The sequence below is a fragment of the Hemitrygon akajei genome, chromosome 3, assembly GCF_048418815.1.
Source record: "Hemitrygon akajei chromosome 3, sHemAka1.3, whole genome shotgun sequence".
Lineage (NCBI taxonomy): Eukaryota > Metazoa > Chordata > Chondrichthyes > Myliobatiformes > Dasyatidae > Hemitrygon > Hemitrygon akajei.
This window is the reverse complement of record NC_133126.1, coordinates 96,017,885-96,037,348: the sequence shown is the minus strand read 5'-3', so window position 1 is coordinate 96,037,348 and position 19,464 is coordinate 96,017,885. Positions and strand designations below refer to the sequence as shown.

Sequence of the window (19,464 nt, the reverse complement as noted above, 5' to 3'; positions counted from 1 at the left end):
TCAGGGTGAGGGGCTAGTGAGACGCTATTACAGGTCAGGGTGAGGGGCTAGTGAGACGCTATTACGGGTCAGGGTGAGCGGCTAGTGAGATGCTATTACGGGTCAGGGTGAGGGGCTAGTGAGATGCTATTACAGGTCAGGATGAGCGGCTAGTGAGATGCTATTACAGGTCAGGGTGAGCGGCTAGTGAGATGCTATTACAGGTCAGGGTGAGGGGCTAGTGAGATGCTATTACAGGTCAGGGTGAGGGGCTAGTGAGATGCTATTACGGGTCAGGGTGAGCGGCTAGTGAGATGCTATTACAGGTCAGGACGAGCGGCTAGTGAGATGTTATTACAGGTCAGGGCGAGCGGCTAGTGAGCTGCTATTACAGGTCAGGGCGAGCGGCTAGTGAGATGCTATTACAGGTCAGGGTGAGGGGCTAGTGAGATGCTATTACAGGTCAGGACGAGCGGCTAGTGAGATGCTATTACAGGTTAGGACGAGCGGCTAGTGAGATGTTATTACAGGTCAGGGCGAGCGGCTAGTGAGCTGCCATTACAGGTCAGGGCGAGCGGCTAGTGAGATGCTATTACAGGTCAGGGTGAGGGGCTAGTGAGATGCTATTACAGGTCAGGACGAGCGGCTAGTGAGATGCTATTACAGGTCAGGGCGAGCGGCTAGTGAGATGCTATTACAGGTCAGGGCGAGCGGCTAGTGAGATGCTATTACAGGTCAGGGTGTCGGAGTTCAGAGTTGAATTCCAGCATCCCCTGTAAGGAGTTTGTACCCTCTCCCCGTGACTGCCAGTTAGTAGGCTAATTGGTCTTTGTAAATAGTTCTGTGATTAGGCTAGGACTAGAAGGGCTGAGATGGCCTGTTTCCGTGCTGTAATTGTTATATAGTTAACTGTTAAATAGGCGGGTTGCTGGGTGGTGTGGCTGTTCTGTATCTCTAAATAAAATTTAAAAAGAGATACATTAATTACCTTAGAGGCTGGACAAATGTAGATAGTTTTCTCCAGAGTTTCAGAGGTGAGGGAGACCTGATGGATATTTATAAGTACAAACAAGCTGGATGAACTCAGCATCTGCAGTGTACTTTGCGTTTAGATATTTATAAGATTATGAGCAGCACAGGTCAGATAAGTAGGAAGAAATATCAACGACTACAATGCATAGTTTTAAGGTGAGGGGGGAATGTTAAAAAGACAGTTGCAAGGTAAGTTTTATTTTACACAGGGCTAAGTTCCTGGAAAACACTGCCAAGTGAGGTGATGGAAGCAGATATGAAGTACTGTGTGTATCCATCTATACGAGTACTTAGGGGATGACAGGGTGTGGATCACGAGCAGGTAGATGGAATTAGCGTTAAGTTGGTGCCATGGTTGACACAGACATTACGGGCCAGAGGACCTGTTTCTGTGCTGCACTGTCCTGGTTCAAGTTTGACATCTCCTCTTCGCCATCATGTACACTTCAATTTCCAGTTTAATTCTTAATGTCCGGCTTTAGTTGTTAGACTGGCTCACACCTCTCTGTGTGTCTCAGAGCGGGGAAAAGGCCCTGTTTCAGATTTTTTATTATACCTTGACAGCTAGGTTTTATGTTAAATGTTTTAGATCTATTCTTTTATCATTAACATTTCATTCTTTGTTCATTTTCTGCTTCGCTAGCATTTAATAATTTTATACACTTCCACATGTACAAAAACTCTTGGTCACCTTTTGCCCCACTGACTATTACTCCCACTGCCCTGGAGGAGAAGAGCGACCCTGATGAAAACCAAGGACAATCTGGGAAGGTCCTCTTCTGTGCCCAGACGTGATCAAAATTACAACAGAGAATTTACTGGCTCCTGACAGTTGAATGCAGCAGCAGGGGATGTAACCTAAAAGCAGAAACTAGTGCTTCCACCGTGTTGTGTGACTGCCAGGTTCCATCACCAAGTTTGCCCTTGTGCCTGCAGTCAGCTTTACTTTCTCTCACGCACAGTACCCTAGCCCAGGTATGACTTAGCACATTTCACAAACTTTTCATCAGGAGAGATCCCTGGCAGGAAAGACCCCTGACTGGCTGAAGTGTAGATGGTCAGAACAAAGGCTGGGTTTGATGAGTGTGTAAGCAGGCCTCCAGCTCGGACAAGGCTGCTGGGAACGGGATGGGCTGGGAGAAGCATGGGTGGGCCTCACTCTGAAATTATGACACTGACCAATGAGTTTCAGACCCTTTCCTGCCTCCTGTGCTTTCTGCAGGTTTCATAGAAACAGGAGGCTGTGCACAGCCATGAATGAATGGATCATTACTAAAATATGTGCTTCCCCGCAGAATGACACAATCAACCCTGAGGATTTCACAGAATCGGTCTTCAAGCAGTTCATAACACAGCTGTGTCCTCGGCCTGAGGTTGACCAGATCTTTGAATTAATGTGAGACACTTTAATAAACTGTCCCCTTCTGAGTTTGCATGAACAAAGAAACAGTACACGTTCTGGCGTGACCTCCCTCCTACTATTGCACTTCCTCGAAAAGGAGAGGCTGAACGTGGTAGGGTTGTTTCCTCTGGGGTAGTGGAGGCTGAGGAGTGACTTGATAGAGGTTTGTAAGATCATGACAGGCATTGATAGAGTAGACAGGGTAGAAATGTTTAAAACTAGAGGGTATGCATTTGTTGAGAAGGGGGTAGGTGCAATGAAGGTGTATGGGGCAAGTTTTTCCCCACAGAGAGTGGTGGGTACCTGGGGTGAGCTCACAAGGGCAAGTGCAATAGAGGCATTTAACAGGCTCTTAAAAAGGCACATGAATGAGCCCAGAATGGAGGGATATAGACATTGTGTAGCTAGAAGGCATTTAATTACTCGCTCATTTATTTTGGCACAACATTGTGGCTCTGGGCCTGTACAGTTTGATGAGTGCTGACCCAGAGATGGGTTGTGTTCCAGGGGTCCTTGCCCAGAAGTACGTGTTCTCAGTAAGAGCAACTAGCCCGGCATTCAACCAGCCCTCGCATCCATGAGGTTTGCAGCTGAGTATTCTTTTTCAGAAAGTTTGGCGGGAGGGTTAAACTAGCTCAGGTGCTAGCTGTGCTGATTTACTTCCAGCTTTGCCCTGAGTGGCCCGTACTAGCTGAGTGAGTGCGTTGTGTTGGCAAACCGGTGGGTGAGGGGGGGCTGTGACCCTGCTGGCCTCGCCAAGGCTAGCATTAATATACCACTAACATGCTCGGTGTGGGAAAGCTGGGCTTCCGCGGCAGGAATTCCACTCCAGTGCTGCTTGGAGGCACCGTCAATAAATTGTTTGTTGGAGTATAGCCGGAGAGAATCGAGTTGAAGTCTGTGATCAGCATCAGTAAATGCCCCAGGTGAGGATTCCTGTCTGGCACCTCCCAGCCCACCCTGTGGACTGCACAACAGGCACAGAGGCTTCAGTCACTGTGTCATTGGGAGCTGGCAGTGGAGGGAGGGAGGGAGAGTGATGCACCATCAATAACTCACGCTGAGACTTAGGAAACGAGATATCGGCTTTTATTGACTGGAAGAATAAACAACACTACATCCTGGGGAAAATGAGGGAGAGCAGCAGCCCACAGTCGCCTTTATACAGGGGTCTGTGGGAGGAGCCACAGGAGCAGTCAGACAGGTATATCTAGTTCACCACAGAGAGAGAGAGAGAGAGAGAGAGAGAGAGAGAGAGAGAGAGAGAGAGAGAGAGAGAGAGAGAGAGAGAGAGTGTGTGTGTGTGTGTGTGTGGGAGATGAACGCAGGGGTTTAGTCCATACAGGGCAGCGTGAGCATTGGCTCTGGGAGTTCACTGAATACAGAGGGTCCTTGTAGGATAACGTGCAAGTGCATATTAAAGGAAATTGAATCCTGGATTCATTCACACTGGGGAAAGTGTGAAGCCTATTGGGGGGAGTGTGCTAACATGACTGAGTGAGATAGCTGGGAGAAACTGGTCATTTTCAGGCTTTAATGGAGTAGCTAGTGGAGCGCTCCAAGGATCAGTTCTTGGTTCTCGGCTCACAAATGAGAAAATCTGCAGATGCTGGAAATCACACAGAAAATGCTGGAGGAACTCAGCAGGCCAGGCAGCATCCATGGAAAAATGTATAGTCGATGTTTCAGGACCTGCTGAAGGATCTTGGCCTGAAACGCCGACTGTATTTTTCTCCTTAGCTGCTGCCTGGCCTGCTGAGTTCCTCTAGCATTTTGTGTGTGTTGCTCGGCTTCCAGATATTCAATGGCCTGGTTGAGGGGCAGAGCATCAGGTTTCTGGATTTGCCAATGATAGGTGGAAGGCAGCGTGAAATAGATGATACTTGGACTGTATGTAGATAGACTGAGTGATTGGACAAAATCTTGGCAAAGGGAGTTCAGTGTGGGGAAGGGTGAGGTCGCACTCTCTGGTAAGAGCAATCGAAAGGCAGCTCATTATTGAAGTGGAGACAGACGAGGTGAGTGGGATTCAGAGGGATGAAGGTGTCTGCTGTATGACTCACAAAATGTTCGCAGATAGGTACACTGAGTAACTAAGAAGGCAAATGGCATGTTAGCCTTTTTGTTCAGGAGTCAGAATTTAAAAAATAGTTAGCAACACACACAAAATGCTGGAGGAACTCGGCAGGCCAGGCAGCATCTATGGAAAAGGGCAAACAGTCAACGTTTTGGGCCGAGAGCCTTCATTTGATGAGTTCCTCCAGCATTTTGTGTGCGTTGCTTGGATTTCCAGCATCTGCAGATTTTCTCCTGTTTTTAAAAAGTAATCAAGTGTTATCACAGTTGTACTGCTGGAGTTCTCAGAAATAGTTTTGGTTCCCTTATTTAAGAAAAGACACTGTACCACTGGAAGCAGCCCAAAGGAATTGGTTCCTGGGGTGAGAGGTTATCCGAAAGAGAAGGTTATCTGTAATCCTTGGCAAAAGGGGCCTGTGTTTCTGTGTTGTGTGACTTTTACACTACAATGATGGATTGACCTTATTAAGTCATCTGGGGGAGTGTGACGTGGGAGAGCCCTGAATGGGGGACAGAGTTACAAGATGAGGGGCAGTCATTTAAAATAGTGGGGCACAGAAATTTCCTACAGAGGGTGATGAACCTCCCCTGAAGTCTTTGGAGGCTGGGTCACTGGTGGTATTGGAAGTGGAGGCAACACACACAAAATGCTGGAGGAACTCGGCAGGCCAGGCAACATCTATGGAAAAGAGTACAGTCAACATTTGGGGCTGAAACTTCCAGTGTCGCCAAAGGGTTTTGGCCAGAAATGTCAACTGTACTTTTTTCCATAGATGCTGCTTGGCCTGCTGAGTTCCTCCAGCATTTTGTGTGTGTTGTTTGGGTTTCCAGCATCTGTAGATTTTCTCTAGTTTGTGATCGGAAGTGGAGCTGGATAGCTTTGAAAGATGAGCTGGTGGCTACTTCCTCCTGTGCGTTCTCTTCTCATGGGTGACATAGACTTCAGGAGGAGATTGAATACTGGGGCTTGGTCCACGTACGATAGTGCGTCTGTCAACTGTGAGAGGGCATTATATGGGATGTGCTTGTGTACACTGTTCCCTCTAAGCTATGCAGATGCACAGTAACTGAAATGCTCCCGTGCACACAGCTTTCGTTACCATGCAGCTGGAATTGGAAACAGCTAGAGCAAGTTTATGAAATGTGAAAGATTTACTTTTTTGTATTATTTTTCATTGCACCCTTCAATTAAATAAAATCAAAAGTATGTGGCTTTTAAATTTTCAATCTAAATATTCATAGTACGTTCATTACAAAAAAGAAAGTTTAACACACCCTGGAGTATTCAGGCTGTATAAACATTTCTTGCTCGGAGCAATGCTTGGCCTGTACAACTGTAAAAAGAGTTAGAGGGAACATTGTTTGTGTACGCGGAGTGTAAGGAATCCTGTGCATGACAAGAATGTGTGCATGTGGGCTGTGTGGTGATTCAGTACCGTGATAAGATCATGTCTACTTGGGCCTTGTGTATACGCGGTAAAACAAACATGCATCCTGGGAAGGATTGAGTTTATAGACCAGGTGTTGAGTTCACTGTTTTCCTCTTTACAGGGACGTAATGGTAAAGCCATACTTGACTCGACAACAGGTGTCTACGTTTATAAACCAGATACAGAGAGATGCCCGTCTGAATAATTTTCTTTTCCCATTAATTCAACCGGAACAAACCCAGAAGCTGATAGAGAAGTACGAGCCAAACAAGTCAAATGCAAATAAGGGTCAGTGTTCTTGTATTTCCCAATGTTTTTGGGTGAAAAAACACTCCTGTTTATGTATCCATAGAGATCCAAGGCCAACGGTCAGTTCTATTCGACAATTTAGTGAACCAGAGGGTTAGGTACTTCATAATGTTCCCCCTCCTGGCAGTCCACTTGAAGAGATGCAACACCAAGCGTGTTGCAGTATCTTTCCAGGCTGTGGTTGAGTACGCAGGGGATTTCTTAGATGATGGAAGAGGAATTTGCACTATCGCCATCGAGCCACGGGCTTCATCAGCCTGCCAATGGACTCGGTGTTCTCAGCCTGGCTGCCAGTGTGACTCACATCAAGCACGATGACACACCGAGGCCTGCCACTGAAAGGCATTGACTGACCCGTCCCCTCACTTCAAAGTTTCCGCACCGATTAAAGGGCAGGTTAGCGCCGTGATGGAATACACTCAACTTGCCTGGGCGAGTGAAGCTCCATCGAGGAGACGGCTGAGGGAGTGCCCCGAGGTGCATGGGTACGGTGAAGAGTGAAAATTTTTGACCTCATAGTAGAAGCCTCTGTGAGCAGAGGTATCTATGACCAGAGGGCAAACAGTTTAGGTAAAAGGTAAGACATTTAGAAGAGAATTGAGGAGGTGTTTCTCTTCAGCCAGAGGGGGTCAGGATTCAGGAAAGCTCTGCTTGAGAAGGTGGTGGAGACAGAGACTGTCACAAAACTCAGGAAGTATTTAGATGAGTATCTGAACTGCCAAGGCACTGGAAACTGCAGGCTGAGCACGGGGGAATGGGGTTAGTGTTGATAACGACTTTGTGACCAGCCAAGGGATCCGATTCTGTGTACATGACTCCAGTACTCAGTGCCTTTGGCTGAGCTGAACGTAAACTCCATTTCTCTCCCCACAGGCACTCTGAACCACCGGTACTTGAACTGAGTATGAGATTACAGGACAGTCAGAGAGTGAGGAACGGAGTGGAGGAGAGGGAGAGTAGGGGTAGTGAGGAGGAGAGAGTGCATGTGGATGAGGGAGAGTGTGGGGGTGAAGGAGTGAGGGACAGAGTGCAGGGTGAGGGAGAGGGTTGAGGAGAGGTGTGGTAGTGTGGGGTGTGAGTGGAGATGAGAGGAATGGAGTGCAGGGTGAGGGAGAGGGTTGAGGAGAGGTGTGGTAGTGTGGGGTGTGAATGGAGATGAGAGGAACGGAGTGCAGGGTGAGGGAGAGGGTTGAGGAGAGGTGTGGTAGTGTGGGGTGTGAGTGGAGATGAGAGGAACAGAGTGCAGGGAGAGGGAGAGGGAGTAAATGTAGCAGATGGAGTGGGAGTGAGAAGGAGTGAGGGATGGGTATGAGAGAAGTGTAGTGAACGGGAGGGTGTGAGGGGTAGGCTGAGAACTGAGAATGGAATAGATTGATTCTCTGGAGAGGTTATGTGGTCCTTCCTGGTGCCCATTGAACGGGGGATAAGTATTTCAGTGAACGCCACTGGCAGCTTGCAGCATGTTGAGGTCAGATTCTGACCTTGTCTTCTTTTATTTCCTTCACAGGTCATTTGTCACTGGAGGGCTTATGCTGGTATCTGTCTGGCCCAGAAAACAGCTTAATATTCCCCGAAAGGCTGACCGTTTATCAGGACATGACGCAGCCTCTATCATGTTACTTAATCAATTCATCCCATAACACCTACCTCACTGGTAAAAGCACTGGCCTTCAAGTCACTCAGAGAGAGGGATGGGAGGCTAGGGGACAGGTCTTTGACAAACTCCATCCACAAGCCATTATGTTTTAAGACAGTTATGAGTAAGGACATGACTGGATATTGCAACAAGTTACTAGATTGGGGAGGGTGGATTATGACAGAGGGTGAGTGATGTTAACTGGGAGCAGCTGTTGTGGGAGCGGTTTAAAGACCAGCTTATCAGAGTTCAGGATTGACATGTTCCGGTAAAGAGTGAGGACCAGGATGGTAAAGAAAGGGAACCTTAGATGACCGGAGAGGTCCTAAATTTATTCAGGATGGGCAAGGTTTAGGAAGCTAAAATCAGAGTATATCCTTGGAGACTACAGAGATAGCAGGAGAGTGTTCGAGCAGACAATTAGGAAGGCCAGAAGGGCTTATGAAATGTCCTTGGTGAGCAGGATCAAAGAGAATCCCAAAGCATTTTATATTTACACCAAGAAAAGGAGAATAACTAAGGAGAGGTAGGTCCAATTAAGGATAAAGGAAGGATTTTGTGCTTGGAGTCAGGGCAATGACTGAGGTACTAGACGAGTAACTGGTATTGGTATTTTACCACGGAGAAGGATTTGGAGGATAGTGAAGGCAGAGTAGGTCATGTTAATATGCTGGGACAATTTAAGATTAAGAAAGAGGTGGTGCTGCATCTTCTGAAAAGCATAAAGGTGGATAATTCCTCAGAGTCTGATGGCACGCATTTCTGAATATTGGAAGAAGCAAGTGAGGAGATTGCTGTGTGTGACTTACATCTGTGTGTCCTCACTAGCAACAGGCAAGGTGCCCGAGGACTGGAGAGTAACTCATATTGTGCCTTTGCTCAAGAATGGATAAAGGGATAATCCAGATAATTCTAAGCCAGTGGGCCTCATGGCCACAGGAGGGAAGTCATTGAGGAGAATATGGAGGGATAGGATTTATTTGCATTTGGAAAGGCATGGCCTCCATGGGGCAGTCAGTGTATCTTTCTGTGGGGCAGATACTGCCTTACAAATTTGATTGGGTTTTTGAAAGAGGTGACAAAATGGGTAAGGCAGTGGACTTCATCTAGATCAGGGGTTTCCAAACTGAGGTCCATGGACCCCTCAGTTAATGGTAGGGGTCCATGGCATTAAAAGATTGGGAGCTCCTGACCTAGATGATTCAGAAGATAAAGATGCATGAGATCCAGATTGAATTTCAGGTTTGGACACAGAACTGACTTTTGAGGCAGAAGGTAGGGCTGGAGGGATGTTGTTCTGGCTGGATCTCTGTGACCAGCAGAATCCCACAAGGATCAGGGTCTGTGCTGAGATCTCTTCTTTATAGACAACTTATCAATGGTTCAAATGAAGTGTAGGTGGGCCAATTTGCAAATTTGCAGATGACATCAAGTTTGGTGGAGATAAGGACTATCAAAAAAACACATCAGGATTTAGATCAGTTACAGATATGGACAGAGAAGTAGCAGATGGAGTTTGGTTCAGGCATGTGTAAGATGTTGCACGTTGGGGTGTCAAGTGAAAGTTAGGCCCCTTAATGGCATTGGGTTACAGAGAGATCTTGGGGTCCAAGTCCATTGTTTGCTGAAAGTCTCTATGCAAGTGTATAATGTAGTGAGAAATGTGTATGGAATGCTTGCCTTCACTGGTTGAGTGTAAGAGTAAGGAAGTCATGCTGCAGTTGTATAAAACTTTAGTGAAACACAACTTGTTGTGTGCAGTTCTAATTGCCCCATTATAGGCAGGATGTGAGGACACTTCGTGAGTTCTGATGAAGGGTCTCAGCCCAAAATGTCAACTCTACTCTTTTCTGTAGATGCTGGCTGGCCTGCTGTGTTACACCAGCATTTTGTGTGTGTTGCTTGGATTTCCAGCATCTGCAGATTTCCTCTTGTTTGTGATAATCTATGCCTTTATTACCACTAAACTTGACTATTCCAACGGCCTCCTCTGAAAATGAGAGATCCTTGTCCTGACTCGCTCCTATCCCCTTGTTTGCTGGTCTACTTTAGCTTCTGGTTAAAAAACCTTGAACGTAAGTAGCTCAATACTTGCCCTTCCCTTTTCACGCAACCTCCTCCAGCCTACACCCCCTGATTATCTCTGTCCTCTCATAGTATACGAATCAGAAGTAGGTTACTCCACTCCTCGGGCCTGTTCCACCATTTAATAAGACCCAGGCTGTAACCTGCGCTTTGAAATCCTGTCACCGGCTATCCTCTTGCTTCAAGAATCAATATACCTCTAAAAATAAATTGCTTTATGGAAGAGAATGCCAAAGGTTCACACCCCTCTGAAAGAAATATTTAAAAAATCACCTCATCTCAGTTTTGAATGAACAACATTTTATTTTTAGATAGTGGCCTCTAGTTCTAGATTCTCTCACATCCACTCTGTTACATCCACAGGATCCTATCTCAATTGAATCCTCTCACTATCTCCTAGACTCTAGTTGTTATTAGCCTATCCTGTCCTTCTGTAAACAACCAGCCCATTCCAGGTACTTGTCAAGTCAACTTTCTCTGAAAGGCTATCAGAGTTTTAGCACACTTTATAAATAAGAAAATCAATAATGTGCATTGTATGGTCTCTTTTTGATCTAGGATTTAACTGTACCCGTAAAAGTGGACAGTACCTGTAGCTCCTGATGTACCAAGCTCAGGAATTCCTCTCTCAAACCACTCAGTACTTACCTCTCTCCTCTCCTTTAAGCTGCTGTTTTTAGCCAACTCTTTTAGACAAACCTTTGGTTAACCGACTTAATGGTCTGGTAATTGCGCTGTGCAACTTGTTTTGAAAATCATCTAAACACTGTTGAGAGCATAATACAAAGAGCTAGATCTTCAGGTTGACAGAAATGTATTGTTGTGTTTACCCTGAATTACTGTGCTGAGTGGAATCCCAATCTGTTTAACTCTTCTAGCAGGACAATCCTGGTGAAGTCTGAACAGCCCCAGTGAAATGGTATCTTAAAGAGAGGAATCAAAACCATTTACATTACTCCAGATGTGGTCCTCCTGAATGCCATGAATAGCTACACAAAGGGAAATTGTCTCTGACAGATTTATTAAGGTTTTTTTTGCAAGAAATTTCACCATTGTGGATGGAGGGAACCAGGAGATGTACTGAATTTGGATTTCCAGACAATATTTAACTGGGTTCCTCACTTGAGGTGGAGTCTCAAGCACCTGTGGTGTTGGGCCTGACATGTTGGCATGGATAAAGGATTCACTAACAGACAGGAAGCAGAGAGCAGGGAGAAAGGAGATTATTATCAGGTTGCTAATCTGTTGGGATACCACTGCGGTCAGTTCTGGTGTTCTAGGAAGGTTATGAACGTACATTTTCAGATTTGCAGAGAGTACAAAAATATGTTTAAAGACAAGTTCTGAGGAAGATATAAACAATTCGCAGAGAGATAATAATAGGTTAGGTAGGTAGTTGAGCATAAATCAAATAGATGAAGCATAAGGTGGGAAAATGAGAGGTGTTCACTTTGGAAGAAAACATAGGAGAGCTATTTAAGAGGCAAAAAACTGCAGAAAGCTGCTTGAAGCACGAACATAACCACACAAAAACACTAATAAAACTTTGTCCCTCATTTCATGGGGTTGGAGTATGAAAGCTGGAAAATCCTGCTGATCAGTATAGAGGACATTAGGCTTTAGCCATTATTTCCCCAAGTACCGGTTCTCTGCTCTTGGAAATTGCTTTTAATTCTTCCCTAGCATTATTCATTATTAATGGGATGTTTGTAGTATTGTCCACCATAAAAACCTGTTTAACTGCTCTGCCACTTTCTTGTTCCTCACAATTATTTCCCCAGTGTTTTGCTCTAAGGGTCTATGTTCACATAGATCACTTTGTCCTTTTTATACATTTGAAGAAAATCATTCCCATTTATGTACCCCTTGTTAGTTTGCTCATGAGGTCATGTAGTAAACGTGACTCTTTGACAGCCATCTCCCATGCTGACTCCATAGTATGTTGGTTTTTGGATGTATCTCCAATGCACTCCGGAATTAGTTCTCAGAGATACCATTTCCAACTTGATCAACTCAAGCTAGTATTGAGATGCTCTTTTTACATGTTGTCATTAATTATTGATTTTTACCAGTGCAGCCTCTGGTTAGAGATCCACACACTACTCCTACCAGTGTCTTCTTTCCCTTGCTGTTTTTAACATATACCCAAATGGATAACCCATCTCTCGCCCAGGTTTTCTCTCCCAATCGTCTGACATTTTTTGTGCTGTGCCTCTATTTGCCTTGACCTTGATTTCCCTATCTTCGTATTCTACTGTTTCTTTCCTTTCACTCATCCTTACATCTCTCTCCCTAGTCACTATGCACTTTATCCCATTTTAGAAACCTTCCCCAAAAGCACTAGTAAACACCCCTTGCTTGTCCAGGTCCCACTTTCTCCAGAACTGGTTCTAGTGTCTCAGCAATCTATATCTACAGCATCAGAAGTGCCGCTTGTGTGGTTGGACTGTCTCGTTGATTCTTGAGGTTGCAGTTGCATGATCAAGTGCAGTCACTTTAGAAGATGCACACCAAACTGGCATGTTAAAAAAACAGCTTTAGCATCCTGCAAAACACTGTTTTAGCTCCCCCAATGCAAAGCGAAGAAGGCCTCATGTCCATATTGATCATGTGTGTGCAGAACACGTGTGGCACAGCTGAACATGTTCATTAATGGAAGTTTGTACTGAGTGGATGTATAGTAGTAGGGAAGGCAAAAGCAGTAGTAGTATTTATTTCGAGAGGACTGGAATATAAAAACAAAATGCACTGCTGAGGTTTTCAGACCATATTTGGAATACTGTAAGCCCTGTATCTATGGAAACATGTGCCACCTCTGGAGAGGGTCTAGAGGAGTTTCACCTGGAATGAAAATCTTAATATATGAGGAGCTTTTGATGATTCTCACCTTGATGGACTTCAGAAGATGAAGGCGGGGTGGGGGGGTGGGGGGGAACATCTCCTAGTGGATACTTTAAGGCCTGGTGGATAGAATGGTTAGGATGTTTCCGGTAGTCGGAGAGTCTAGGATCTGAGGACATAAAGGCATATTCCTTTAAAACTGAAATGGGAAGGGATTTCACCAGCCAGAGTGCAATTTATTGCCATAGAAGGTTGTGCAGGTCAAGTCATTTGGTATAAATAAAGCAGAGATTGGTAAGTTCTTGACAGGTAAGAGTTATGGGGGGGGGGGGGGGGGGGTTGAAAACAAAATCAGCAGTCCGTGAGTCTTCCTCCCTTTAATAATGATCTTCTCTGCTGTCCACACAGCCGGGCAATTCTCTGGGCTTTCATCCCCGGAGATGTACCGCCAGGCCCTCCTTGCTGGGTGTCGCTGTCTGGAGCTTGACTGTTGGAAAGGCAAGCCTCCCGAGGAGGAGCCCATCATCACACACGGTTACACCATGACAACGGAAATTCTGTTCAAGGTAACCTTACAAATTCTGTCCCCCATAAGAGTATCACACGGTTTTATTTAAGTGATGGCTCAAACCTTTAATTTTTGAAATAAAATAGAGAATGCTGGTAATATTCAAAAGGTCAGGCGTATCTGTGGAGAGAGAAACAGGGATAATGTTTCAGTTGTTGAACTTTCATCGCAATGTAGAAAAGATAGAAATCAAACATTTTCAGTTGCAGAGAAAGGGGAGGCTGTGGCGAGAACAGAGGAAAATCTGTGATGTTGGAGAGTAAAGAGAAACTGAATGATATAAGTGGATAAGAGATGGTGTGGAGGCTTGTCTGATGGGGATTTAAGAAGGAGAAGTTCAATGAGTATAGAGCAAAGGAGAAAGACAAACCATGTTGGAGAACTGAGATAGAAAAGAATGCTGGTGGAACACAGCAGGTCAGGGAGCGTCTAGGGAAAACATTGACATTTTGGACTGAGACCCTTCAACTGTAAAGGAAGGAAGAAGAGGCCAGAATAAGGTGAGGAGAGGGGAAGGGGTTTGAGAAATCCATGTTCGTGCAATCAGGTTAAAGGCCACCAGACCACAGATCCTGCCATCTCCAAATCTGGTTCAATGGCCTTGGACACCTTCAGACTGTGAATTGAATGGCCTCCATCTCTGGCTCTAGCCCTGACTGTGGCTGCCTCTACCTCCAGGCCGAGACCTTTCTCACTGCCGCAGGGCCTCTGGGCTCCCCTTCCCCCACCACTACTCCCCACCCCTGGGTCTCTCAGGCTTCCACGTCACTTCCTGAGTCCTTGGAGCCCGTATCTTTCTCCCACTCAACCTTCCCTGAACACCCCAGCCCTCCCCTCTCCTCTGACGCTATCAACCCTCTTACCCCCTCTGATCCCGGCTCTAATCCGTGCAGTGTCTTCACCATTCCCTTCGACCTTTGCTTCTCTGCGGCAGAATATTCTGTCCTCAGCCTTTGTTTCTCTGCACCCACACCTCAGTGAGCTGAGCTCTTCTTCAGCTGCCTCCATGTCAGAATCCACTTCCACAATTCACACCGATGACCCCTCTCCCATCTCCAACCCTCCTCCTCTTTTTGGACACCTGCACTGGGGTTACTGCCCACTCTGGATCTTTTTATCTCTAATTGCCAATGAGACATCAATGGTCTCGACTTCAGCACTCCCCCCTCCTCTTTGAACCTTACCCCATCAGAAAGCTTTGCCTTCCACTCTCTCCATAACAACTCCAATCCACATCAAGTCTGCAGACTAAACGCTTGTGTTGTAGTCTGTCGGGCTGACCAATTCCTTGCTGAAGTTAGGCTGCAACTCCCAGACATCTCCTCTTATTTACTCCTTGAAAAGGCCCTTGCTCAGGCTGATCAGTACATTGTCTCCTGCACCATCACCGACCTCATCAAATCCTATCCATGCCACCAACCTCACAGTTTCCTGACCCCACTCTGCCCATTTCTACCTCCTACCCCCTCACAGTTTCAGTCTCCCTGAGTGAAAAGTCTGGATCAGCATCACTATCTCAAAATTAAGAAGTCTACCATTCAGGACAGAGATGAAAGAAGATTCTTCATCAGAGAGTGGTAACTCTCAGGAGTTCTCTATCGAGAGGAGTGTGGAGGATCGGTTGCCATGTATGTTTAAGACTGAGTATGGTAGAGGAATTGAGGGATGTGGTGCTGTGGTAAAATATCTGCCATGTTCCTATTGAGACAGAAGGGGCTGAATGGCCTATGCCTGCTTCTAGTTCCCTTATCATCATTCAGAGACGCTATTACACTGGTGAGGAAATCCACAAGGGAGCAGAACAAAATTAGGGCTAGGCCAAATACAAAACATATCACAGGGTGGCAGAATGGAGATATGTCTCTACCAAAGGAGGTGTAAGGAGCTCCTTCCATTGCTGGCCTGTGGGGTAAGGTGTAGCACCTGCTTATCACCCCGATCAGGGTCATGTGAAGCCCTGGAAGCAGGTGGTGGATGGTCTTAGGAGCAGCTGGCGCATATCACAAATCACGAGCCCTGGTTATGTGACCACTGATACCAGGCAGACAATCTCTGAAGAGTATTGATAATGGCTGGGGTCACCCGTCTTGTAAAGACACTGGCCAAAAGAAGGCAATGGCAAACAAGTTCTGTAGAAAAATTTACCAAGAGTAATCATGGTCGTGAATAGAAGAGCATGATGGCTCACGTCATATGACATGACACATAACGATGATGATGTCGGTGGTGATGATCATGAAGCACATTATTCAAGAGTTTCAAGAAGCCAGAATCAAAGTCGGGTTCATTGCCATCTGCACAAGCGTATGTATACACAGGTGTTTGAAAAACTTACTTGCAACAGTATCACAGGTAAGCAGCATTAGATAAACAATTAAGCAAGGTTCTGGAGGAATATCAAGCATAGGCAGGTAAATTAAATTGAGCAGTGTATCCATGATCTTAATAAATAGTAGTGCCAGCTCAACAGGCAGAATGGTCTTCTCGTGAAGGCCCGTAGCTCAATGCCTGAGTGTAACCAATTGAATATAACAATCAACATTTATTGGAAATGAAATTGTTATGAATATTTCATGTGACAGGACGTGATCGAGGCCATAGCAGAGAGTGCTTTCAAAACCTCCCAGTACCCAGTCATCCTCTCCTTTGAGAATCACATTGACTCGTAAGTAAATTCGACTCTTTGATTTGAGTTTTTAATGGGAAGATAATGGATTCAGAAAGAGAGCAGTGGGGTTTAAACGTTGGGTGTGACCAACATCCCATTCACTGTGTAGCTGAGCTTTTGATAAACCTGGCCTTACCACCCCAAATCACAGTGCTCATAGAACTTAAAGCAGTACAAGGAGAGGAGCAGGCCCTTCGGCCCATCATGTTGTGCTGAGCCAACTGAAAAGTGAATCAAAACCCCAAAAACTAATCCCTTCTACACAATGTCTCCATCTTCCTCATATTCATGTACCTGTCTAAATGTCCCTTGAAAGCCTCCAATGTATTTGCCTCTATCATATACAGGCAGTGCATTCCAGGCATCCACCACTCTCCGAGTTAAAAGACTTACCCCTCACATCCTCTTTGAACCTACCCACTCTCACGCTCAATGCATGCCCTCTGGTCTTCCCTCAGCCTCCGTGGCTCCAAAGAAAACAGCCCAAGTTTGTCCAGCCTGTCATGATAGCACATGCCCTCTAGACCAGGCAGCGTCCTGGTGAACCTCTCCAAAGCCTCAACATCCTTCCTACAGAGCAACCAGAACTGCACACAATACTCCAGATGAGACGTAACCAGAGTTCTATAAAGTTGCAACATAACCGCTTGACTTTTGAACTCAATGATAAAAGCAAACATTCCATTATCCTCCTTAACCACCATATCGTCCTGTGTAGCCACATGCACGAACCTCAAGATCTCTCTGCTCAGCAACATTGTAAAGATCTTGCCCTTAACAGTATACTGTCTCCTTGTATTTGTCCTACTGAGGTGCACCACCTCACAATTATCTGGGTTATCTCCATCTGCCATATCTGCAACTGATCTATATCATTTTGTATTCTCTGTCAGTCTGCGACACTATCCACAACTCCACTAATCTTGGTATCATCTGCAAACTTACTGTTCCACACATCTACATTTTCATCCAGGTCATTTATATACATCACAAACAGCACAGGTCCCAGCACAGATCCCTGTGGAACACCACCAATTACAGACCTCCATCTTGAATAAGTCCCTTCAACCACTACCCTCTCTCATCAATGCACAAGTCGGTTCTGAATCCAAACAGCCAATTCACCATGACCCCATGCATCTTAATCTTTTGGAATAACCTCCCATGAGGGACCTTGTCAAATGCTTTAATAAAATCCATATAGACAGCATCCACTGCCCTACCTTCATCAGTCTCTCTTGCCACCTTGTCAAAATACTCAATCAAGTTGGTAAGACACAACCTGCCCCAGACAAAGCCATGCTGGCTCTCCCTAAATAGGCCATGGGTTTCCAAATATATCCTATATTCTATCCCTAAAAATTTTCTCTAGCAATTTCCCTATGTCTGACATGACACTCACTGGTCCATCGTTCCCGGAATTTTCCCTTGTTCCCTTCTTAAATAGAGGTACAACATTAGCCACTCACTAGTCCTCCGGGACCTCGACTATGGCTAGAGAGGACACAAAGATACTGGTCCAGGCCCCAGCAATCTTGTCTCTTGCCTTCAACAACCTGGGCTAAATCCTATCAAGCCCTAGGGATCCACCTAAATACTCATTAGGAGGCCCCACACATCTTCCTCCTTGACCTCTAAACCCACTAATGTATTTAAACACTCAGCACTGATCTCCAGGTCTCCATGACCTTTTCCTTAATAAATACTGAAGCAAAATACTCATTAAACCTCACTTGTATTCTCTGCATCCAAGCGAATGTTCCCCCCTTTATCTTTGAGTGGTCCCTCATTATCCTCTTGCTCTTGATGTATATATAGAATGCCTTGGAATTCACCTTAATCCCACTTGCCAAGAACTTCTCATGGCCCCTCCTGGATTTCCTAATTCTCTTCTTTAGTTCTTTTCTGTCTTCTTTATAATCCTCATGTTTTCTGTTTGATTCTAACTTCCGAAGCTTTACATACTTTTCCTTTCTCCTCTTGACTAGATTCATCACCTCTCTGGACACCCCAGGTTCTCTTACCTTTCCATCCCTGTCTTTCCTTCTAACAGGAACATACCCTTCCTGTACCCTGTACAATTGATCTTTAAACACCCTCCACATGTCTGATGTGGACTTGCCAGAGAAAAGATATTCCCAATGAACTCTTAGTTCCTGCCTAACAATTTCCCCAACTCCAATTTAAAACTCTCCCACAAGGACCGTACCTATCCTTACCTTTAGCCATCCTGAAAGTTAAAGAGTTGTGGTCGGTGTTCCCACTGAAAGGTCAGTCTCCTGGCCAGGCTCATTACACAACCCCAGCTCCAGTACAGCCCCTCCTCTCATTGGACTGTCTACATATTGATTTAAGAAACTCTTTTGGATATACTTAACAAATTCTGCCCCATCTAAATCGCTTGCATTAAGAAGGTCCCAGTTTATATATTAGTGAAGTTGAAATCCTGCATGACAACAACCCTATCACTTTTACATTTCCTTAACCTGTTTATATATCTGCCCCTCAATGTTTTGGTGGCTACAGGGGAACCTGTACTACAATCCCATTAGTGTGATGCCTCCCTTCTATTCCTGTGTAGGTTAAAGGGATTAGTTTAGTTAGGCATGTGAGAACTAGTTTAGATGGTTAGGTACAGGATAGTGGGCCTGTTCCCTGTGCTGTACCATAAGGGACAGTAAGAAGATCACTGGTATTAGAAACACATTGGCACCCTGTCAGTAATTTCAGCTTGCAAAAGTGTGCTGTGGTAATTAAGGCCAACTTGACTCTGAGGCCCTATGGACACTGAAGATCTCATTAATATACCCTGGGGAAGAGCTAGACAGTTCCTGGTATCCTTCCTCGACCAACAGCGAAACACATTGTTTGTGTGTGGGAGCTTGCTGTGCAGTAGCAGCTTGTCTCACATCCTACATCATAAAAGGAACCGGATGTCCAAAGCATTTTGAGGACTCCATTCCACTGGTGGTAAAGTTCTTTGGACAGATGTGTGAAAAGTCCCAAACTAGCACAAGTCTTTTTGCTCAATGTCCTCTGTCCTCCCAGAGATGGCCAAAATCTGACTGTGCATTCTGCTTAATCTGTATCTTCTGTAGACCCCAGAAAAACAGGCAGAGTTACCTTGGGAATATATTCCAAGAACAAGATGTTTCCACCAGTGTGATACCGAAATCCACCTTTCACTGGGTTGTGGGATAATAATGACTGGACAAATGATTCTGATGCTCACAAGATCAGTTGTTCTCCAGTGCAGAAACAATATATAGACGGACAAAGTTATATGGAAGTAAAGTGGCTAGTGCCCTTTGCCAATGTTGTCCTCATCTTCCTTCATGCTGATCTCTTACTACTACAGAATATAATTCCTTGTGCCTATTTTCTCTTCAGCAGTCCCTATCACTTCCTCCCTCTCCAGCACCTCAGTGTGCTTGTCCT

The 19,464-nt window shown here is 45.4% G+C and overlaps 1 protein-coding gene across 1 annotated transcript in view; it reads left to right on the top strand.

Annotated features, from left to right (window-relative positions):
- Window positions 1-19,464, top strand: part of LOC140725227 (1-phosphatidylinositol 4,5-bisphosphate phosphodiesterase beta-2-like) — a 158,431-nt gene that overhangs the window by 42,134 nt on the left and 96,833 nt on the right. Inside the window, exons 8-12 of the mRNA XM_073040394.1 lie at window positions 2,307-2,407; window positions 6,041-6,207; window positions 7,736-7,882; window positions 13,199-13,356; window positions 15,941-16,023. Of these exons, the coding sequence (XP_072896495.1) occupies window positions 2,307-2,407; window positions 6,041-6,207; window positions 7,736-7,882; window positions 13,199-13,356; window positions 15,941-16,023 (656 nt within the window). The remainder of the gene's footprint in view (window positions 1-2,306; window positions 2,408-6,040; window positions 6,208-7,735; window positions 7,883-13,198; window positions 13,357-15,940; window positions 16,024-19,464) is intronic.